General features: G+C 46.4%; 2 protein-coding genes across 5 annotated transcripts in view; one reads left to right on the top strand and one right to left on the bottom strand.

The window, feature by feature from the left end:
- The first annotated feature begins 819 nt into the window (after positions 1-819).
- Positions 820-18388, top strand: REC114 (REC114 meiotic recombination protein). The gene is made up of 5 exons (XM_038146752.1): positions 820-994; positions 1478-1567; positions 12191-12274; positions 15106-15270; positions 15943-18388. Exons 1-5 carry the CDS (start codon positions 824-826, stop codon positions 16048-16050), a joined length of 618 nt encoding a protein of 205 aa, XP_038002680.1. The 5' UTR covers positions 820-823; the 3' UTR covers positions 16051-18388.
- The window catches only part of NPTN (neuroplastin), a 43467-nt gene continuing 42106 nt past the window's right edge, over positions 17419-18779 (bottom strand). Inside the window, exon 9 of one of the 4 annotated variants that reach the window (XM_038146750.1) lies at positions 17419-18368. The gene's annotated coding sequence lies outside the window, so the exon portion shown is untranslated. Of the gene's footprint in view, positions 18491-18779 lie in introns of all 4 variants that reach the window. The other 3 variants (XM_038146749.1, XM_038146751.1, XM_038146748.1) reach the window with 3 other exon arrangements.

Below are 18779 nucleotides of genomic sequence, written 5' to 3' on the forward strand. Positions count from 1 at the left end.
TCCTTGTCCAAGGAAAGTGTAGCATTGCATCATTGCAGAAGCATCTAATAGGTGAAATGGGGAGGAGAGTGCAATTTTGATTTATTAATCCAGCTGTTTGCTCACGCTGGCTAAAACCATCACACACATTGAAAACAGCTTTTTCGACAGACCTCAATTCAGGTACCACTAAAATCCCTGTGGCAACTTTAGGAAGCGAACGCCACCAAGAAATGGAAATGGAATTTAAGAGCGTAGGACAGGATTTTTACAGGGACTTGTCACATTCTACCTGAGGAAGGATGCATGCTGACATCTTGGCCAGGTTCCACGGGCATGTCACAGGGGCAGCGACAGACAGCGAGAGCTTCACATCCTCGTCCTCCTCCTCGATGCGCAGCCCCGACCGCGCCCCCTCACGCCACAAAATGGCGGCCACGGCCTCCGCGCTCCCCTCTGCCCTCAGCGCCGACGGCCGGAGCCGCCACACCGGCACGGCCGGGGGCTGCTTGGGAGCAGGGAGAGACTGTAGCCACGCTGCCCTTGGAGAGGGAGAAGAAGAAGAGGACAAGAAAAGAGGCGAAAGAGAGGAGGGAGCCAAGAGCTGTGCGCGGTAACGCTGAGGCGAATGAAGCGAACGCACCTCACGAGGCCGGCTCGCCACAGAGGCCGCGGCGCGAGCCCCCGCGCGCCCCGCGCTGATTGGCGAACGATTCCCGCCGCGAGCCCTCTCCCTCTTCCTATTGGCTGCTGCTTCCCGCCCAGCTCCCGCGCGCTGCCCGCCCCCGCCCCTCAGCGCCCTCAGCCCCTCCGCCCCTCAACGCCCTCCGCCCTTCAGCGCGGCATGGCGGCGGCTGCCGGCGGTCGTGGCTCCCAGCCTGGGCTGGCTTCGGCACCGGGCAGCGCCGGCGACACCTCCCTCCTCGGTAGCGCCACGGTGTGGCCCTTGAAGCGCTACGCTCGCTTCCTCCCCCCGAAGGACGGTGACGACGAGGGGCAAAACACCTCTTGGAAGGTGCCGGCGGCGCGGGGAGGGTGGTGGGACGGTGTGGGGTAACTGACTCTGCTGTGAGGCAAACACGAATAAATGAGGTCTTTTAGGTGTCTTTTTGCGAGTCCAGAGCTAAAGTAGGAATCGGGAGAGATTTTACTTCATGAATTATTAATGACAACCCATCCGAGTGTTAGTGGCCCACTTTTTTTTTTTTTATTCCTTCATTCAACAGTAACCTGTAGTATTAAAATCTAGAGATCAAGGTAGAAGAATCCAGAGGGTTGTCCCAGGTAGTTAAATCTGTATATGGAGGTATAATTAGTAAAAAAATAATTTAATGTGCCTCCTGTCTGTGCGAGTGAAGGGTGAGTTGCATTAGTGCAATATGAATTACACACCTGGCTTCTAAGAGCAACCTTTGAGACCTTTTATTTGGCACTAGAAATGGGAGTTGTAGATTCTGTGCTTGCAGGGCCAGATTTTCTTTTGTCTGTCTTTTTGAAGGTGTTTGAATCAAATGAAGAATCAGGCCCTCTTGTCCTTACCATTGTGGAGTCTGGCCATTTCTTTATTTCCCAAGGGCGAACGGTGCTGGTGAGTTTGTCATGTATAAAGAACCTTTTTCCTTCATGTTACTATCAGTATTAACTTGGTTTCTTTTCTCAGCTTCATCTTCTTTCCCACTGAGTGGGAACTGTCAATTTTGTTTTGCTCATGGTAATTCTCATGTGCTGCTTTCCCTTCACATTTATGAGAATAATGCCAAATGCAGCATTTCCTGCTGAGGATCCACATTTCTTCTGCAGTTCTAAAAATCTAGATTAAGAGTTAATGCTAAGTGTTGCTGATGTTGAAAGATATTTGGGATTTTTTTCATGATTCTTCTGACTAAGAAAAGAGGAAAATACACTGTTTAGAAATAGGTAAAACTATAATTTGCTGTATGGCCCAGCTGACTGCTTGCCAATGACCTGCTAGTATTTTGGTTTGACAGTCTGGTTTATCAAAGGGTTTGTATTTTCTGTGCTGGATGGTGAGCTTTAACATAAACATAAGATCCTCAGAGGCAAAATCCAAACTTGTGTCAGCTGGTTTTCCTGTAGCCTGCACTTGCTTAAACATAACCAGCTACTAAACTAAAGATTTCACAACGATACCAAGAGGAAAATTCTGCCTAGAAGGAGTGGGTTTGGTGCTCCTGACACAGAAGACCTTGCTGGAAGGTGGAATTGAGTGTGTTCAGCACACATCACCAGTACTCAGGGGTGATAACCAACAGGAGCTGGCTGATAAATGTGCTAGAAAGGTATTACAAACCACTGGAAGATGCTGCAGTGTAAAGATAGCAAAACTTTTTCAACAGAATGTGTAAGAGACTGTGTTGCAGCTTTAAATATGTATAAGCTTATAAATTAGTTTTTACTGTGCCTCTTAAAGGGTCATGAACTTACAGAACTTTTACGTGTAGGGGAGAATCATGGATACCCTTGGATTTTTTGGTGTGTGTTAGGAACATTGAATAGTTAATGCATGAGCTAACAGAGAGCTGCTGCTGTGGATGGCCCTCAGCTCATTCAGTGAGGACAAGGTAAAAAGGGACCGTGGAAAGTATTTTAGCAGTTGTGTTGAATAAGAAAAAGGAAAGAGGTTTTGAAAATGTGGATGGAAGTGGGACTTGCTGCCATCCCTTCGCACATTGCGCTTGGAGTGACTCGGTGCAGGGCGCTCCTGTTCCCAGAGGCTGTTCCTGTTGGTGCCCAGTGACTGACATTCCTCTGGAAGTCCTTGGGATAACCATACGCAAGCTAACAGCAACTTCTGAGAACTAACCCAAGTGCAGAAAAGGCACAACCCAGAGCTGCAGCCCTTCAAAGACTCGTCTGGCAGAGGCTGAATCTGGCAAGTAACAGGGCAGATCAAAGTGTGCTGTGGGGAAGGATGAGGGATCAGAAAAGCTGCTAAAAACTTGGCTGACAAAAGCACTTTCTTGCAGCTCTTGTGTTTAGTGGCCACTGAAGCTTTCAGGCTTTGCTTGAAATGCCAGATGAGGAATTTCTGGGATGTATCAGGAGTGTTCCAGCTTCTCAGAGACACTGAGATACTGTGGGAGCTATCACATAGTGCAGGAGAGGTGGAACAGACATGCTTGGTAGATGTAACCAAAATACAGTACTGAGAGTTCAAAAGAAAAAAAAAAGATTTTTTTTTTTCAAACATTTCTTTTGGCAATGCTTCTGTGCCAACCTTAAAGTTGACAGACTAACATTTAGAATTTGTTAAAGAAAAGTTACATAAAGTTGGTTTTACGGCCTGTTGGGTGCAGCTCTTTGAGCAGGAGCATTTGGGCTGGTGGCACAGGTGTGCTCTGTGCCTGCAGGACTGAACTGGTGGGACTGGGACCTACTGGGACTGTGTGTTTCTGAGACTGGAGCAGCTGCAGTCCTCCCACTTGTCCTCTTGAGCATACCTGAGGGGCTGAAAACCCCACCAAATACCCCATGTGCTCGTTTTCATAGAATCCCAGCATGATTTGGGCTGGCAGGGACCTTACAGCTCGACCAGGGCCACGGGCAGGGACACTTGCACTGTCCCAGGTGCTCAGAGCTGCATCCAGCCTGCTCTTGAGCACTTCCAGGGATGGGGCATTTTGCAAGCCCCTTCCCAAGATGCCACATAACAACAAGCCACCTTGCAGTGCTGCTCGGGCTGTATTTCTGCTGCAGCAATCATCAGAAACGGTTAATCCCAGCGGCTCCATCTCCCTCCAGCCGCGGCTGTCAGCGCTGTCACAAACCTGTCACAATATTGAAGCAGGCTTTGCACGACTCGGTACAGCCCGTGCCTGGAGCCTGTCACGCTCCAGATCCACTCGCTGGGGGTCCATTATCCTGCTCTGTCAGAGGGGATCATGCACAACTCCTGCTCCAGAGGGAATGCATCAGCTCTGATGGAATGCTGCAGCCGCTGGCACCATCTCACTTGTGCTCTCACTTGCTCTCGCTGGCCTGGGCTGGGCTGGGCTGTGTCCCCTGGATTGCCAGGGTGTCCTCCCACACCTGTGTGCTGCCTAAAGTGAAATTCCCTCTGGTGTGCTCACAGAACTGCATCCTTTAAACTGGTGATGCCTTGTCTTTTGATCTGTCTCCTAATCCCTACTTTTCAGCCCTTTTGATGTGCTCCAGGCTCCTGGTTTGAGGGAGCTGGATAACAATTATTGGAGCTTTGTACCTCCGCACAGGAACAAGATCTGGGTCACAGGGACACATTTCCTTCTCACCGTGCAGAGCTTCAATTTTTGTAACATTTCCATTGATGAATAATAAAAGGATTTTTTTTTCTGCTTCTCACCTATGAAGAACATTTTCACAAAACTGAGAATTGTGAAGAAAAATTTCTGTTTTGCTGATGGCTGGATCAATATCCATAGTAGGAACAATAGTCAAATGTTTCTGATTGCTATCAAAATATTCTGTCTGTGATGGCTGTACTTACATATTCTCTTAGTCCTTTCAATTTTATTGAAGTAGGAAAGTTAAGAAACCTTTTCCTTAGGGCCCACTGGCTCTTTTATGATCCGTTTCTAAGAACAATATTTATAAAATAGCAATAAAATATTCACATATCCTAACAACTGTTGGTTTTAATAAATACAGAAACAACTGTTTTCCTTTTGAAACACCATCTATTCCTTGTGTAATGGAATGAAGAGGAAGTAAATGGAACTTCAGAGCATGGAACATAAAAACCTCTGATGCGTAATGCAAATTAAAGAGTGGTTTGATTTGTTTTGTTTTATTTTATTCTTTTTTAAACCAAATTCTTCATTGGGAATTAAATTGCATAATGTGTTTTTAGGAGCTGTTTTTGCTGCAGTGTTGCCTAACAGACTGCATATTTGATGGTAGAAAAACCTCATTCTTGTATACTGTAGCCAATGGAATTTTACAGGAATATCTCAACAGCATCTCTGGTAATTTCTGGCCATGCTCAAGATACATCATGTTCCATTTACCACAACTCTTATTTCCTTTCCCCTCTCTATTAACACATCATGGAAATTATATTTTGGTGCTTTATTCAGTGCAATTATTTCTGGTGCTAGAATTCATAATATCCTACAAATGAAACAAATTGAAATTGTGAAGAGGACTTACTTAATAGGATAAAATTAATCCAGAGTAATTGATTTGTGACCTGATCTTTTGAAGTGTGGACTAAATGTCCTTAGTGCCCTCCTGGTCCCCTCATGACTTCCAATAAGCTACCAGTGCTTAGGGTACAGTAGATTCTAGCTCATTAATTAGGCAGGCATTCAGCAGGCATCCTCATGTTCCTGATGCTCTCTTTGCAGGGCCTGAAACTCGGGCACCAAATTTTGCAGATGAGATTCACAGCAGTGCCCTGGGCAGAGCCGGTCCCTGTGCAATAAATGAGGGCTCCTGACAGAGAGCTGGGCAGCGAGCGGGTTGCTAATGCTGCTTTGTGCTAGAGCCCTGCAAAGCCACAGAAGGTTGTTCTTTTATTCAAGTTTTGTTGGATTATTTAGTACCACGATTGCAGTTTAAAAAAATCTCAATTTCAGGTTGTTTATTTCAACGTGTGCTGTTGACGTGATTGGACGAGCTGAGAGTATCCTGCATCAGCTTTCCCATTTCTGTTCCATGTCAAGGGCTCCTGCTCTTTCCTTTTCTCTTGCTCCACTTCTCCTAAACCTAAGCTCTTATGGAGATTAGTGATGTCTGTTAATGAAGCATATTTACCCTAGAGTTTAATGTGTGCTGTCAGTCTGGGGAAGTACATACTTTATACCGAGAATGAAAGAATACATTACTGGGGTGCCCTGAAGAGCTTCAGCCAGCTCATCCCTGAGCATCCAGTTCCCTTCCCTGTGTCCCTGCACAGATGTCATGTGGGATTAGCAGGGGTCCCAGGACGAGGAAAGGGATGAGAACCTTGACTCCATGTTTCAGAAGGCTGATTTATTGCATTATTATATATATTATATTAAAAATGCTACATTTAAACTAAAGAATAGAGAGAAAGGATTCATCAGAAGGCTGGACAGGAATGGAATGGAATGGAATGAAATGAAGAACAAAATCTTGTGACTCTCAGAGAGTCTGACCCAGCTGCATCTTTGATTGGTCATTAATTAGAAACAACTAGCGTGGACCAATCAAGGAAGCACCTGTTCATTCCACAGCAGCAGACAGTCATTGTTTACATTTCCTTCCTGAGGCTCCTCAGCTTCTCAGGAGAAGAAAATCCTGCCAAAGGATTTTCATAAAATATCATGGCGACAATGTCACTGGGAAAAAATCCCCAGAACAACTCCGGTTGTCACTGAAGCATTGAGGTTTGTGCTGAGCCTAGGGCCTGTCTTTGCTGGCTGTGGGCTGTACCCATGCAAAGCCCTGCTCCTGCAGGCAGTGTTTGCACTTTGGCCAAAGCCATTCTCTGCTCTGTCCCCCCAGGGGTGGTGGCTCCGTGTGTCCCGTGCTCCCTCCCTGGTCGGCCGGTGCTCACAGAGCACTCTGCTGAATGGCTCCAGCCCTGTGTGTTCTCTGCCACAGTCAGACTTCAGAGCAAGATGGGAGGGTCTAAGAGACAGGCTCAAAAAAGGATCATGCAAAGAAAGCTTAACATCCTTTTATTCCTTACTCCTGGCTCTCTGCCTTGATTGGTAGGGTTAGAAATGCTTGCAGGGACAACTTTGTGCTTCCCTACCCTCTACAGGTTGTCTTGTTTGGGGTTTTTTTTATTTTATTTTTTGGTTCATGTTGGCTCTTCTGATCTTGACTCGATTTTCAAGACAGCTGATGCTGCAGAAATCAAGCCTGATGTATGTGAACTTACTTAGATATTGGAAATAGATACAAAAATTTCTATTTCCAGGTGTGCTACAAGGTAGTAATGAAGACTGGAGTGAAATTATGTTAGAAGTTTAATTTTCACAACTTTGTTCTACAGTCGTTAATGAAGAATTTTACATTTTTAAGTAGAAAACTGCTTATTCTAGGAAAAAAAAGTGTAAAATGGCAACTCACATTCTCCTTTGGGAAAGCAAGGAGTAAAAAATAGCTGTTTTTAAGATTTATGCAAGCATTTGATTTAGAATCTATGTCGTGTCTCAAGCATGTGCAGCTTTTTTATGATAATAACTTATTAATATAATAATTATAATAACCTGTTAACCCTTACTAAGGTGATCACCATTGATCACCACTTACCTGTAAACACCTTCTCCAGTTTTCATCTCAGTTTTCCCTCTTCTTTACCATCCTGTATAATTCTTGAACATCATTCACCAGCTTTTTCTGCTCACTGCTCACACATCTTTATTTTTCCTGTCTCCTGAGAGAATGGTTCTCACCAATCCTTGCAGCTGCTCTACCTGGGTTCTGTTTTGATCACAAAGGTCACTGCGTGGGGACTGTGTGGCACTGTGGGGACACCAGAAAACAACATTACCATTGCTCTGGTGCCAAGTTAGGCACTTCCAAGAATAAGCACGGTGATAGGCAGTACAAATGTTCAATTGTAATCATACCCACAGTATCACAGGTCAGAAATGTGGGGATTTGAGCTCAACACAGCACACTCTGAACGCAGGGAGTGAATCGTGACTCTGTCCCCAGTGTGGTGGGCAGCCCGGGGCGTGCAGCTCTGCACAGGTGACACAGGTGGGCAGTGCCCTCTGTGCCCAGGAGGAGTGGCACATTCTTTCAGCCGTCCCTGCAGCTTTGGTGACGCTGCAGTGTGGTTGTGATATTTGATGAAAATCCCTTTGCTAGGATTTTCTTCTCCTGAGAAGCTGAAGGGCCTCAGCTTCAAGTGTAAACAGTTTGTTATCTGCTGCTGTGGGATGCAGCAGGTGCTTCCTCCATTGCTCAGTGTGGGATGTTTCTCTTGGTGGCCAATCCAGGAGGCAGCAGCTCTCGGACTCTCTGGGAGTCACAGCACTTTGTTATCCATTCCTTTCTATTCCTGTCTCGCCTTCTGATGAATCTTTCTCTCTGTTCTTTGTAGTACAGTTATAGTGTGGTCTTTTTAATGTAATATATATCATAATATAATAAACCAGCTTCTGAAATGGAGTCAGGATCTCCCCTTCCCTTCACCAAGTCCAGACTGCCCTGAAGACCCACGGCAATAAATAATGACCCCAGACGTAGCAATAGTGCAGGAGCTGGCAGGGTGCTAGAGCAGCACAGCATCCTGCCCTTCCCACAAAAACTCTCCCAAATCCCTCCTTCTGCCCTGCCCAGGCTCCCAGAGTGGAGCTGAGTGAGGCTTGCTCCACTTAGTGGTACCTTACCTCGGGAAAGGCAGGGCTTAAAGGAGGCTCCCAGGTGCCTCCCTGGAAACTGTGGAAGTGGATGGCTCTGTTTTCCAGGGAATTGTGTCCCGTGGTGCTGCCCAGCCTGTGCCACAATGCTGCAAGCAGGATGGTGGCTGAGGCCTGGAGCTTTTCTCTTCTCTCAGCCAGCACCATCCTGGCAGCTGTGCACTGTTAATTCAGACATTCAAATAATTCATAACAATTCATCATTCAAACAATTGGCAGCTGTGCATTATTAACTAATACATTCTAATAATTCATAATAATTCATCATTCAAACAATTGGCAGCTGTGCACTATTAATTCATACACTCAAACAATTCATAATAATTCATCATTCGAATAATTAATCATTACATTAAAAATAAAAATAATTTAACTATAATTTATTAATTAAGCAATTTATCATTAAAAATACATAACCATTTTATGCCTCATTAAAACAAAAATATAATAACATAAATAAATCTAATAAACATCTAAATGTAAACAAAAAGACCATCTTACAATTTAATCCCAACCTTAACAAAAAAAAACCACCATTAAATAGCAATCCCGTGTGAAGAACACCCATCAGTGTCGAGACCTCTCTAAAGAAACAGAGATAACAAACAACTGAAAACTAGAAAAATCCCCAGAGAAAAAAAGAAGGAAAAAAACCCTCAAAAATCCCTAGGGACTAGTAAAAGAGTTCAAACCAAAACACTTGTCAGTTACAGAACTGACCTCATCCTTTCCTGCAAATGCCCGTTCCCAGCTGAGTCCTTAATCCATGGCGTGATACAATAGTGCATCCTTTGAGCTGGGAAACTGCAGAACAAGCTGGAGCATTTGCATTTCACGGGCCTGTTGGAAGAGGCAGCCCAGCCTGGAGAATGAGTGTCTCTGTAGCACTCTGGGGTTTCGTTTGTCTTTTTTAATCCTGGTTGTGGTTTAAGGGCAGACTAGATCATGTTTGTGACCAAGAAAAAGCTTTTCCTCTTTAGCTATTGTTTACATGGAGTTTGGAAACATCTGGCTTGTACATGAGTGTGTCCAAACTTAGTGATGCAAGCCAGCATAGCTAACTGCTACACAAATAACATTTCTTAGATACAGAGTCATTTTCTGTTCAGATAGGGTTGCAGTCTAACAAAACACAGATAATCTATTCCTGTGTTGTTTAGCACCACAGGGTTTCTAAATGCTACAATCAAAAATATTCATAAATCACACACAATACCTTCCAGCACAGCTCACAGCCCTCATTACACAGCAGGTTCTGAATGCTGAAATGTGAAGTCAGAACAAAAGTATTTCCCAGGCAGTGCTGGACTCGATGGCTGTGAGGCTGGATCAGCATTTCTGGCTCCTGCCTCGTGGCAGCTGTGGTCACATCTTGCCTGCTTCCAAAACATTTGGGAAACATCTTGCTTTGTTTTCCCCTTCAGCTTAATTCCACCCAGTCCTCCCTCTGTGAAACCTAGATTTTGGTCACAGATGTAGGAAAGAGTTTTCTTTTGCCCCACTTTTGTTACAAGTTCAGTTATGGAGAACAACAGCAGTATGTGTCTGACTGAACATTGATGACCAGACAATATTTAAGTGCTGCCGTTTCTCTCTTCACGTGGTGAACATTTGGGCTCTCGTGTCCCTGCCCCGTTCTAGGCTGCGTTTTGGGGATATTCTGATTAATCTTGCACTGCCCTCTGGCTTTGCCCCTGCCTGGCTGGCTGAAGCAGCTGCCTGCTCACAGGGCAGTGACCGGCCGCTCTGTTCCCTGCTCTGGCAGCCTGGTGGCAGCACCAAGCCAGAAGGAACGCTGCTGTTTTCTGTGCCATCGCCCACACGCAGAGCGTGTCGAGGGTCAATCCATCACCTGGGAAAGGACGGTGGACTGTGAGCCCAAACACTGCCTTGCAGTTCCCAGGCCCTGCCCCACGCAGAGATCCTCCTGCCCTGGAGCAGGGAAGGGACACATCCCTTGGGTTCTTCCCTTTTGTTGCTCTGATTCGTTCACCTGACTTCACACGCACTGCCCCAGCCCTGCAGTGACCCAGGCCAGGCTTGGAGCAGCCGGGGCTAGTGGCACGTGTCCCTGCCCATGGCAGGGGGTGGCACTCGGTGAGCTTTAGGTGTCCCTGCCCGTGGCAGGGGGTGGCACTGGGTGAGCTTTAAGGTGCCTCTCAACCCCAACCAGGCTGTGATTCCGAGAATACAGGGACAATGATTTTAAAAATAAAGTGGTTAAACTTTCATTTCAGTTAAATCGAATTTGGGGGTTGGAGTTGGGTAATCAGGAGTACAGAAATAAAAATGCCAAATGCTGTTTTTTCCCCACTTGTTTTACCTCAGAAACAGGACATATAAAAGAACGTGGGAAACATCAATAAAATAGTTGGTAGGAGAATTAAACAGTGACTGCCTTCTATAATTTCTTTGAAAACAGTTCTTATTTTAAGGAGACAACATTTGTCCAACCTTCATCTCCAGTGAAAGGAAAAACACTGTAAAACCAGACTGAATATGGCAGTAGCTATATTTAAATAAACAGTTGGTGTGTCTCCACAACAGAAACTACTTGAAATGAACAGAACAAGCACAAGTGGCCACAAGTTCAAGTGGCCTAGTGAGGGAATGGTTTGGAATTGCTTCACTGACAGCATTTGGGGCTTGGTTCAGCCTCTCCCCATTGCTCACCAGCTGATCTCTCCCTGTTGTTCTGACCTTTCGGCCTTTCCTGCTTAGCACGTCCTGCCTTAGGGCACCCTGGGTGTGTTCAGTGCAGAGACACTGCACGGGACTGGCCCTCTCACCTGCTGGCAGCCTCTGCTTTAACAGCACACAGGGCAATTCTTCTCTGCCTCTGACCCCAGCTCCTTTGGGAATGGCACTTCCCTGCTGGCTGACACTCTGGAGTCTGTCACAGCAGGTATCTGCCATCCAGTCTGCCTTTGCTTCAACTCTTCACAGTTTTTGAGAGATTCCTCTGTGAAGTGCAGCTAAAAATCTGCATGCAGTTGCTGCATGAGACTGGGAAGCCAGTGCCAGCGCAGTAAAGCAGCAGTCTCTGAGGTGATTGCTGTTCCAGAGTAGAATGGCAGATGGTTTTGCAGCCTGCATCCACCTAACGTGGACGGTGACTGTGGCAAACACCGCTTCAGGATGGACGTGACTTTGGGGTTTGACCCTTAGGACCCCTTGAAAGCAGCCTGGGCTCAAGCCCTTGGTCATTGAAAGCATTGTGAATCCGGATAAAATGGGTGCCTGATTTCCTCCTGCCCTAACACTGAATTATTGTTTGGGTTTCCCCTGGACTTTGCTAAGTAATGGCTCAGGGTGCCTTGGGAGACACAGTCCGTTGCCTTGCAGTTGTTTTTCACTTTCCTGTGGTGTTTTTACAGGAGGCTGAGCAGCCTGTCGAGTTTGAAGACACTGACAGTGATGCAACGGGAGAATAAAAACATCTTTATCCAATTACCGAAGCTGCTGCTCGGTTCCCTGAGTGCCACCTGGAGCCGAGGCCTCCCCGGGGCTCGGAGCAAGCGGGGCTGTGCCATTCCCCGGGTTCGCCTGCCCTCTGCTGCCCTCCCGGGCAACTTCAGCACTCAGAGCTCCACCCGCAGCTGCTTTAGTCTGGTTTTCAGGGGCTTCCATAGCATGCACAAATGTAAATGTACAGAGGTATGGAAATCAGAACATGCTTCGACACGGTGTTGTTACTGGATTTAATCCCTGGAGTGGTGAAACCTCCCCAGTGCAGCTGTCTGACAGCTCCAAACACTGCATAGCTGCAGTGACTGATCTTCATTAGGGCTTTAATTACACCACACAGCTTAAACATGTGCTCCTGGGTGCTGCTGTTCACTGGGCCACTGGTTTGTGCTTTATTTCAGGAAGGCTTTTCCCTGATTGATTCCCACAAGTGGCTGAAGATAGTGAGGAGAGCAGAGTGCCTGCTGCTGCGGGCACAGGCCAAGGTGAGCTGAGCTGCTTGCAACATTCCTGATATGTAACACAGAGATGGAGGAAACCTCTCCCTTTTGGCTACATTAAACTAGAAGGTGTAAATTATCTGTGTAAATTAGAATATTTTTTTTTACTCTAGATACTAAACAAGAATGGATTGAATATTGAATATTTTTTTGTAACTGCTAATACTCAGTTTTTAGACTGCTCTCTGAGAGTTAGCTGCTAAAACAGCCAGACTGGTTTTATTTCCCAATCTAACAAAAAGATGAAGCAAATCTTTTCCAAGCTTCCTCTGAGTCAGACTGTACTTCAGCAAACAAACTCTAACCAAGCAATAACTGAGCCATTTTGTGGCTTCTGGCACAGCAGCAGCAGGCTGGTGGTTAAGGTACTTGGTACTCAAGGAATAAAATGGACATGGGTTTCTGGTCACCCACTCAGCTCTCCTGATGAAAAGTGGTTGGTTTGCCTTTAAATAATCAAACAGCACTTTCTTCTTACCAATTTATGCAAAAATCTCAGGTTTTTTTGTTCTTAGATGAACTCTGATACTCTGTAACTATCTTCATGTTTTAAATTCATGGGTTATGCCTGAAACCAAAACTCCTCTGCACTCTGCTTTCTATCAGCTTGTTAGAAAACCTGGAAAACCTGAAGACAGCTGGGGCAGGAATTAATTCTGATGAATCTGCAGGCTGCTCCTTCCCAGTTACCAGAGCCATTTTCCCAGTGCAGCATCAAGGGATTCTGCTGCTCCTCACCAGCAAGACAAAACCAACATCACACCCACTGCCAGGCTCCAGCAAAGCTCTGAGGGGCACTTCAGGAGAGGAGGAATTTTAACAGCCTGAAATGAATGTGCTGCATCTCAGTGTTTATTTACCATAAATTCACACAACTTCAGCTGCAGTGGTTTTACCACACAGCTTCTCTACTTTATATCCTAACTGTGGATGCAGCTTCTGTGCTCATCTTTATGATAAATTTCCGGTTTATCTCGTACTCCTTGTTTTTTGTAAGTCATTAATACTGCGTTTACAGTGGAACTTGCTCATCACTGCAAATACGGCTTTGGTAGGGCACTGTGGGCTCTTAGCCAGCAGAGTGATTTTCAGAACTACGAACGGGAACAAGATGAATCTTCCTGATAATTTTGCAAGAAATAATTTCCCTTCATATTGTTTTCCTTGAGCTCAGCCCCCCAGCCCAGCATGGGAGAGGCTCAAATGTAATGATTCCATGACAGCAAGGTTCATTAATACTTCAGCTTTGGTGTGGTTCAGGTGTGACTGCCCAGTCCGCAGTTTGTGCTATAAACCCTGACACATCACGGCTCTCTTTCCACAAAGGAACAATGTTTCATTTTCAAAGTCCACTGTTGTTTACGAACTGCAAACTGAAGTATTTAACAGTCCTTATGAGAAACCCGAGGGAGTCCAAATAGCCTCAAAACTGATTTGGGGATCGAAACAAGCAAGTGCTCTTTGAAAGTGTCCTAAGGAAACTCCAGCCAAGTTCCTTTTGTGTCACTGAAATCAGAACTCACCTGTCTGGCACTGCACAGCTCAGTGCCTGGCTCTGTGAGGCTGCCCCAGTTCCTTAATTAATGAGGGCAAATCCAGCTGGGCACTGGCAAATGAGTGCTACACTGCACGTTAGTTTGACATTTTCCCCTTTAGAAACACTGATACAGGCTTTTGTGCTTACCCTGCCCTAAAAATCTTTCTATGGGATTCAAGCATCTTCAAGCAGCGGGCATGTAAACACAGGGGCTGTCAGCAAGAGCTGGCTCAGCTCTGAGCCAGGAGCTTTAAAGTGAGAGGTGTCCTCGTGTTCCAGCAGCCCAGCAGTTGGGATTAAAATGGGCTTTGAAAATGAGGTTGACATTGGAACCTCGGGAAGATGAAGACATAAATAAGCCAGGCTGGGCCAAGGAGAATTTGCTGCTTTTCCAATACTTTAAGTTTTTTAAAATTGAAATTTCAAGATCAAACAGAAAGTTCCATTAATTCACTCTCTAAACACTGAATATGCACCTCCCTTACGTCAGCTCAAGGAGCTTAGGCCAAGCTTATCACACACCATAGATTCCATTCCCATTTCCGGGCACTATGCTGAACCTGGGGCACTTATTAAAAATATCTATTATGGTCCAGCCCAACAACCTACTCTGGGGGGGTCAGAGCTATCTGAGTTCTCAGTAAATTTTAGTATCATTTCGCTCTTTGAAGTAATGCATTGAATTTCCTGCACTCCTATTCAACGTGTTGGTTTCTGTTCAAGGAACATTTAGTGAGAGCCAAACTGCATGTGCTGGTTTAGCTCCACACAGGCAGGCCAGGTAGGGTTGCTTCAATGCATCAGGAACAGAAATCCTAACTGGAACATGCCATTCCCAGAATTTCTAGTTCAGATCCAGAGTTAACCTCTGCTTACTGTTGTGTCATTGTTTGTCACAAATAACTGTGCAGAGCTGACATACCCTTACAGACACTACCTGCAGCAACAATAAAACTTAATTTTCCTGCTACGTGTAAAAGCTGAGTCCTGGCAAGGCTTGTCCACTTGGCCAAACCTTGAATTAGCGACAGGTGGCCCTGCATCACTTACCCTTTCCTTGCATATTTTTACCTGATTTTCAAATCAGCAATCACAGTCTTCTGGCTAAGCTGCTGGGAAAAACTGAAAATACAGCAGGGAAAACCTGTTTATTTGTTTTTAAATTGGCACCGTTATCCACAAATCTATTGCCTTCTTCCCAACCCCAACAAATATGGATTTAATCCAAGCAGTTGGAGGGGATTCCAGCTTGATTTGCTTTCCCCGTGCTTCTGAGCAGAACGAGTGCCGCATGTTCCGCGTGCAGTTCGGAGGCAGCTGCAGGGAGGAGATGCAGGAGCACTGCTGCAGCTGTGTCCAGAAACTCAGCGACTACGTCCCGGTGCAGGGGGCTGAGGAGCAGAGCCCCAGCCAGGACACCCAGGCCATGGACACTGAGCACGCAGTAAGTGACCCACACACCCGACACAGCCTGGCAGAGCTGGCATGACGAGTGTCTCACAGCTGTGAGACTGTCTGCATGAAACAGGAGTTGGGAAATTAGCTGTGCAGGGCAAAAGATGATCAGAGCCACCAAGTCACCCTGGATCCTGGCTCCTTCCTGGGTGCTCCTGGTTTGCAGTGGTAGTAGCTGCTACAACTGCCTGTTTACAATCTGAGCCTATCCTGAAACATCTAAAAGCCATCTCAGGAGGAACAGAATGTTTTCCCTCTCCAAGATAAAGTCCTGAGGTAACTGGAAAAGGCAGAGACAGACAGCATTTTCCAGGGTGATTATTCCAAAATCTCTGCTCTTGGATATTTGGATCATGGGAAAGAAGCAGCGTGCTCTTGTGAGCATCCATCCACAGCATTCTTTGAAGTTACTCCTAGGAGGTTGTTTGTGACTTCAGTTTAGCCATGAGCTAACAGGCCTGTAGTTAAACTGTCATGTCTTTCATTTTTAAAGACTGGAGCAGATGTGCATGCAGGTTCCATAAAAAGATGCCTTTTTACTGCAGAAGGTAGCTGAGCACATTCCCTTCCCGTCAGTGCTAAAAATGGAACTGCTTCCCCCCCTGCACATACCCACACTCTGCTTGGTAACAAGCCCTTATTTGCATTTGGTATTTTCTAGCCAGATGAGCCTCTCCCAGACTCCTGCACAAGCCTCGGAGAAAGAAGATCTGTAGCACAGCTCGCACAGGTAAAAAACAAACCTCTCCTGTTTAGAGTCTGTACCTGAGCCTGAGAATGAGCTGTCTCAGATTCCATCTGGGAAATGCCTTCCCTGAGCATTGGGATGCTGGATCTGTGTAATGATCCAGAGCCAGGGAATAAGCAGCAAAACAAGGTGTTTGGTGGTGTAATCACCCCATTTGAATAGGAACAAATGACACACTGAGAGCAAAGAAATACCCAGAGGCAACATCCAAATGAATGGCTCTGGCACTGGTTTGACTCTGCACCAATGACGTGTGCAGAGCAGAGCTGAAGCCTGAAAATGTCAATCAAGGAATCACAGAATATCCCATCTAACCCTCCTCTCTGGCAGTGGGAACCCGTTCCCCTTTGGCCCAAGTCCCTCTCCAGCTCTCTGGGAGCCCCTTTAGGCACTGACAGGGGCTCTGAGGTTCCCCTGGACCCTTCCCAACCCTGACCCACAGCAAAGCATCCCCATATTCCACAGACAGCTTCACTGAGCAGTTCCGGGTAAACATCTGGAAATCAACTGGTGCTCATTTACTGGAATTCAGGCCAGTGCAGAAGCAGATGAGCAGAAAACTCTGCTCTTTCTGGTTTTGTGCAGTTCCTTCCTTACCCTTAGTTCGTAGTCACTGGCTGAGCACTGAATCCCAGACTGGGCTGGATTGGAAAGGATCTCAAAGGTCACCTCATTCCAGCCCCAGTGCCACCATGCCCAGAGTTCACCCAGCACCATGGGAAAAAGCTGGGAGAGGGGATTAAAGAGGGATGAAAAAGAAGTTTTAACATAAAAGCCCCACACTTCACTTCCAAAAGACATCTGGCTAAATGAAAAGCTTGGAAGTGCACGCTTGGTTATCCCTACACAATCCACGTGGCAGCAGGTACAGCTGATAAAGAGCGTACACTGATTACAGAACAGATCCCCAGCAGGAAGCCACAGCACCCAGGAAATTGGCACTTCCAGGGTCCACTGCCAAGTGAAATAACTGCAGGGGCATTTGACAGTGTGTGAAAGCCACACTGGAATCACACCCGAGAAAAGCTCACACACAGAGACCCCAGCTGATGATAGCACTCCAAGAGCATCACACCCAGGCAGCTCCACGCCAGGAGGGCTGGGGTGCGGCCGTGTGGCCGTGTCCCAGGTCAGGGCCCCCTTCCCACCTTCCGTTCGCAGTCGGTGCTGCGGCAGCGGCCGGAGCTGCCCCCGGCGCTGCGGCACCCGGCCTGGAGCGCCCGGGAGCTGGGGCCCTTCATCCGCCTCTGCCTCATGGACCAGCACTTCCCCGCCTTTGTGGAGGACGTGGAGAAGGAGCTGCACAGACTGGCCAAGGAATGAGGTACTCCCAGCACTCCAGGGGGTGCACACAGCTCTGCTGATTAAAGGTTGAAAAACAAGGCTACAGCGGTTTTTGTCGGTGTTTTATTTTTAAAAACGGGTGAATCCACTTTTTATACATCATTGCACTTCAACAAATACACAGAACACGAGTTCATGCAGCTACAGTTACGCACATCATGAGAACCCTGGTAGGTCTATTTCTACAATCTTTAAATCATGAGAAATTACAGTGTCAAACTAAAGAGGAATAACTAGTTGCATAGAATATCACCATGCTGTAAGATTTCATCATTTAAACAAAACAAAAAAAAAAAAAAAAGAAAAATTATAAAAGTTTGCCTGAATTGAATGTACAAGAATATGTCGAACACATCAGTGCAAAAGGATTTGAGAATTTACATGAGTTAACAAAAAAAAAAAAAATCACTTAAAAAGCAATCATATATATATATTTATAAACGGAAGGTTTGTTTTTTGTTTCCAACTGCATCCCACCACCACCAGCAGCCCCTGGCACCACCCAGCCCCGACGCCCAACAGGACACCCCGCGCTCCACGGTTAAAGCCCTTAAGGAAATTCCAATGTCCCTGCTGCGAGCACCGGCCCGGCATCGCTCCCTCCTTCCAGCCATACAGTAAGGAATGAATATCAGCAGCTTCAAAATGAACCACAACGACTTCTGGTTTCCCCTCCCCCAAATATAAATATATACTGTATATATCTTTAAGTTTTGCTGTACTTTACAAAAGAAGTCTCACTAGATGGCAGCGGTGCGGTTTGAGCGGTGCCGAATTGAACAGCTACAGGAAGTAAAAAACAGCGCATGCGTGAACCCCTGGCTACTGCTCGTGTAAAGAGAGGAAAGGAGGAAAAAAAAGCAACATTCACAGCACATCAAGCCCAAAAGAGTTTACACCTTCTACACGGAAGCATTATTAAAATTCATCTGGCTAGGTCATCCTTGCAGGAGAGGCTAAATAAGGCATGCGTTAGACAGTCATATCGTTGCTCACTTGGAAAGGAAAGAAAAAACAAAAAAAAGAAATCAGACAGAACTGGAGTTCTAGAACCAAGAGTTCCAACCCTTAAATTTAGCAGGTCATATTGCCATCAGTCTCTCAGAAACTTAAAGCTCTAAAAAAGAAACGAGAAAGAGGTGCTAGTCAATGGTGAACAGCGCGAGCCGCCGCAGCCTGCAATCCCCGCGCTCCCACCGGGGCACGGCTCCCGACAGCCCCAGCTCCACCGCTACCGGGGAATCAATCGGGAGGGCTCGGCAGCTTTGTCTAGATTTTAGCAAGCGGGTCCTTACACCACCCTCCTGGCTGAGGAAATCAATGTTTGGTCCCCCCCCCGCGCTCCCTGAGGCGCAGCGGGAACGTTTAACGCAGGGAACGCTTTGCTGCCGCGCCCCCAGCACTCC

This window comes from Motacilla alba, chromosome 10 (assembly GCF_015832195.1).
Source record: "Motacilla alba alba isolate MOTALB_02 chromosome 10, Motacilla_alba_V1.0_pri, whole genome shotgun sequence".
NCBI lineage: Eukaryota > Metazoa > Chordata > Aves > Passeriformes > Motacillidae > Motacilla > Motacilla alba.